This window comes from Anneissia japonica, unplaced genomic scaffold (genome assembly GCF_011630105.1).
Source record: "Anneissia japonica isolate Jap-2015-1 unplaced genomic scaffold, ASM1163010v1 scaffold288012_len1326614_cov192, whole genome shotgun sequence".
Lineage (NCBI taxonomy): Eukaryota > Metazoa > Echinodermata > Crinoidea > Comatulida > Comatulidae > Anneissia > Anneissia japonica.
The window spans coordinates 661,686-666,187 of record NW_022756612.1 but is presented as its reverse complement, the minus strand read 5'-3'; the positions used below and the strand labels follow the sequence as shown (position 1 = coordinate 666,187).

Below are 4,502 nucleotides of genomic sequence, written 5' to 3'. Positions count from 1 at the left end.
TGTCGGAATTAGTCGCCGACGACTCGACCGGATGCAGTTTATAACGTTGTGCCCAGGACACTATAATCCTAATCTACACTTACACTAAAATAAACTAACTTAAATAATTGGTTGAATTATTCCCATAATTAATAAATGAAGGTTTCGGGTCAGAGGTCGGCAAATAAAAAAAAACAGGAATTTCTTGAGCTTTGACTTGAATATATTTAAACTTGTAGCTTCTCTTAAGTCAGATGGTAACTGGTTCCAGAGGATAGGTGCAGCAACACTGAAGGCTCTATCACCATAGGATTTCAACCTAGAAGAGCGTCTGGTAAGTACATAACTGCTAGTTGACGATCGCAGTGACTGTATACATGACATCGACCGAAGATTTAGCATGTCGCTTATGTACACAGGTGAAAGACCGTGAAGAGCTTTGTATGTAATGAGATTTATCTTAAAAACTATCCTTTGTTTGACAGGAAGCCATTGAAGTCGGTTCAGAATAGGAGTGATATGATGAAAACGTGGAGTTCCTGAGATAAATCTTGCAGACATATTTTGCGCACGCTGCAATTTTGAGATTAATTTATCAGGAAGGTCATATAGAATGCTGTTGCAATAGTCCAACCTACAAGTGATGAATGCATGAACAATCTTAATAAGTGCTTGTTCGGTTAAAAGGTGGCGAATTCGCCTGATATTTCGTCCCTGAAATGCTATAGATTTACAAATGCTGTTAACATGTTTCTCAATGTCCATGTTAGAATCAAATAAAATTCCAAGATTCTTTACTGCAGTAGATGGAGTAACGTCAACATCATCACCAACTGTAATTCTGTCAATAGTCGGAATGCTGCTTCTACGTTTAGAATGAATGTACAAGACCTGTGTCTTATCAACATTTAAACAGAGCATATTGTTTTCAAGCCATGTGTTGACTTCTTTGATACAAGTTTGTAATGTTGTTACTGCATGGTCACACGTGTCATTGTTGGGCTTGAAACTGAGATACAATTGTGTATTATCAGCGTGAAAATCATCATGTGAAAATTAGTGCCGTAGCGACGAATTATATTACCAATAGGTTTAATGTATAGTGTGAACAATATAGGCCCAAGAATTGAGCATTGGGGGACCCCGCAATCTATATCTATGTAACTAGATAGTACACCATCAATGTATACAGCTTGTTGCCTACCATGTAGATAAGACCAAAACCAGCGGAGGACATATCCACCGATTCCAAAAGAAGCAAGCCTGTTTAAGAGAATTGTATGGTCGATCGTATCAAATGCTGCTGAGAGGTCTAGAAAGACTAACAGCACACACTTTCCCTCATCCACTGATACCATGATATCATTATGAATTTTTAGTATTGCTGTTTCTGTACTATGTAATTTACGATAAGCTGACTGAAACACTTCTGATAAGTCGTTGACATCAATGAAGTACATTAATTCATCTGTGACTACTTTTTCAATAACTTTTGAAATGAAAGCAATATTTGTAACAGGTCTGTAATGTGACAAAATATTTGGATCGAAAGATGGCTTCTTAAGCAGAGGTTTAACTATGCCCTGTTTAAGACGGTGAGGAAACTCACCGGATGACAATGACTTATTGACAATAGATGAAATAACTGGAAGTGTAGATGAAATCACACGTTTCAAGATTGTTGTGGGGACTGGGTCAAGCTGACAGCATTTGGCCGGCGTATCGCATATCAACTTGGATAGATTAATATCGGTCACGTAATTAAATGTGCAAAACAATGGCGGCTGAAGAGGAAAAGAATGTGCCAAAGAACATGATCGGGTTGAAATTAGGTTGTTACGAGCTTTCTGTATCTTATCGATAAAAAAGTTGTTAAATTGATCAGCAAGTTGTTTATGTGATGTGTTAGGAATTGTTGGAAAAATACAGCCCTTGCTTCTACCAAGTAAACTATTTGTCATTTGGTACAACTTTCCCTGATCTGAACCACATATACCACAGTGTAGTATAATGGTGTTTATGCCATCTAATGATTCCAATTTCAAGGCATTTTTAATGTCTTAGATTTCTGCTCCTGAAAGACACTGAATTTTGGTATTATGTAAGCCATTTTCACGAATATGTTTGATGATTAAGTCGCCTATGGTCAGTGTATCACGTTCTGTCGTTATCACATCTTTATTATTATGTTGGTGGCCATTCTTACCGTACACTTGTTGGAACACAAGGAGCATATGACTGCTGTACCTTTAAACAATTTCATAACACATGTAGATATGCATTTCACTTTCTGACATGAATCAGTTATAGCATTCTTGATTGATTTGGAGACCAGGGGCGGATCCAGAAATGTCCAAAAGGGTGTGACGGAAGTTGGGCCGATTGAGACAACACTGTCTTAAGGGGGTTTTTGTGTTCTAGACGCCGGAACATAACATTTGAGACATTCTTGGCTATTATTTTTTTCTTTTTCCCTCTTTTTTTTTCTTCTTTTTTTACTTCCCAAAAGGGGGAGCCGGGGCCGGGCTGCCCCCCCCCCACCTAAATCCGCCCCTGGAGACGTACTTAAAGTCAGGCTCCGGAGGAAAAATTCTTTTCCTCCGGAGCCTGACTTTAGAGTTACAAGTTGTAAAAGTAGGAATTGTTGGTATGTTTGGTGATCCATTTCTCTGAATTTTAGGTGTAGAAACTTACTTATTTGTTTTGGCTGTTTCTTATTTTTAAGGTTGAACATGCAACTGTACTTAATTGTTTATGGGTACGATAGCTATCTCTTGTGTTCACTCACAGTGCATTGGCAGCACAACAGGAAGTCTTCTGAAAGCTTCTGATAAACAATTTGTTGTTTCACTTGGATTGGGCCTAGCTTTATCTGTTCAACTTGTTGATAGGGCTTGAGTGTGCTTAGCTGAGTAGCAAACAGCTTGTATGCTGGCCTAGGAAAGTTCACTAAAATAACCTTCAAAATACAGATAAACAGAATCTCAGTATCCTTGAAAATTATACAGTGTTGACAACAAGTAAACCAGAGCCTTGCAGGTGCCAACATTCCTATGCATGATACATGATTTAACCAACCATATTTTCTGATTAAGTCATCATAAATGACATAATCAGAAAATGAATGTAGGAAGAAAGCTACCCCTGTTAAAAGCCACCCCTGTCAAAAGCCACCCAACAATGGATTATACCATTGTAAGTTGGGGTGCACAATGGGGTGTTTGTCTTGATGTTGGTCTACAATAGGTTTTAGCTGTAGTGCTAAGAGTTATTTTTTGTATCAGACCTCTTTTATTCCTTTGTGTATTAGGAATTAGAAACTGGGTGTAGCCTACCTAGGCATAAACATGATTTAGTACTCCAAATGCAAACATCATAGCTTCTCTTAATTTTCTTATTCTGTTGATTAAATTAAAAGTGAAGTAATTTTCACTGCTCTCTGATTCTTTTACAGTTTTATTTCCACCCTCCCACCCCCAAATATGCCACGCCCCTTTTTTTTTGCTTCTGCATTTCACAAAATGATTTTTTTTTTTTCATTTTTGGAAGGCCTAATAGTAATACGGAAAAAGATTGAAAGCTGAAATGTACTACTCTTGGTAAATAATGTGAGAAATATTAAGATGGAAAGGCAATACGATTGTCTAGAATAGTGTATATTTACTTATTCTAGCGTTCTCCTTGCATTGTATGCTTTAAAATTTATGTGATCCTTCGTAAACCTTAGCTAGCCTAGAAATTATTGCGTAGTTCGTGGGTCAAAGACTCTCATGCATACATAAACAGGCTGTATATAAGGAGGTGCCAGGCCTAACATTTGTCTAAAAATCTCAATGTTTAGGACCAGTATCCTTTGGAGCATAGCAAACCATTAAGGCAAAATTCTCAAGTTCAATAGACCGAATTAGTCACCACGGATGACGTCATCAAAATTTGGCCGTTTGGGTATTAAAAGTTGTTTACATCAAAAGTCCTATGCTAATGCATTGAGCGGAGTTTAAATGGTGTTCAGACTAAAAATATTAAGAATTTAGAGAGTCCTTCTAGGGGGCCTAGGCCCATTGCTCGTGGAGAGGAGGCTACGCAACAATGTTTAAGTTCTCCATTTGTTTATTTCACTCCATTTCAAATCCAGGTGACGGAACTAGGGGGTGCTGTGTTATGGAGAGTAATGTGTGACCGGAAACGGTCTGCATCAGTTGGTTGTTACCATGCGCCAGTGATGTTGGAGTACAGTATATAGTACAGCAAGATGAAACTATTAGGTAGGCCAAATGAATAAAGTTCGGAGTTTGTCGGGTAGTGAAATGATTATTGTACATTTTAAGTGCTAGCTAAATTCATAAGTGTAAGCTAAATTACGGTGATTAATTTAATTACCGAATTATTTCGAAGTTCCCTCTTTCCAAGAGGGGATGCAAATGCTTTGTGAAAATGACTACGCCGCGGTACTCATTACCAAAACCAGCGGAGGACATATCCACCGATTCCAAAAGAAGCAAGCCTGTTTAAGAGAATTGTAT

General features: G+C 38.0%; 1 protein-coding gene across 2 annotated transcripts in view; it reads right to left on the bottom strand.

Annotated features, from left to right (window-relative positions):
• The window catches only part of LOC117124280, a 33,892-nt gene that overhangs the window by 9,236 nt on the left and 20,154 nt on the right, over window positions 1-4,502 (bottom strand). The window contains exon 1 of one of the 2 annotated variants that reach the window (XM_033270450.1): window positions 2,674-3,352. The exons of the other annotated variant lie outside the window; for it this stretch is intronic. Within the exon in view, the coding sequence (XP_033126341.1) occupies window positions 2,674-2,713 (40 nt within the window). The 5' untranslated portion in view covers window positions 2,714-3,352. Of the gene's footprint in view, window positions 1-2,673; window positions 3,353-4,502 lie in introns of those variants that run through there. 2 annotated transcript variants of the gene reach the window in all.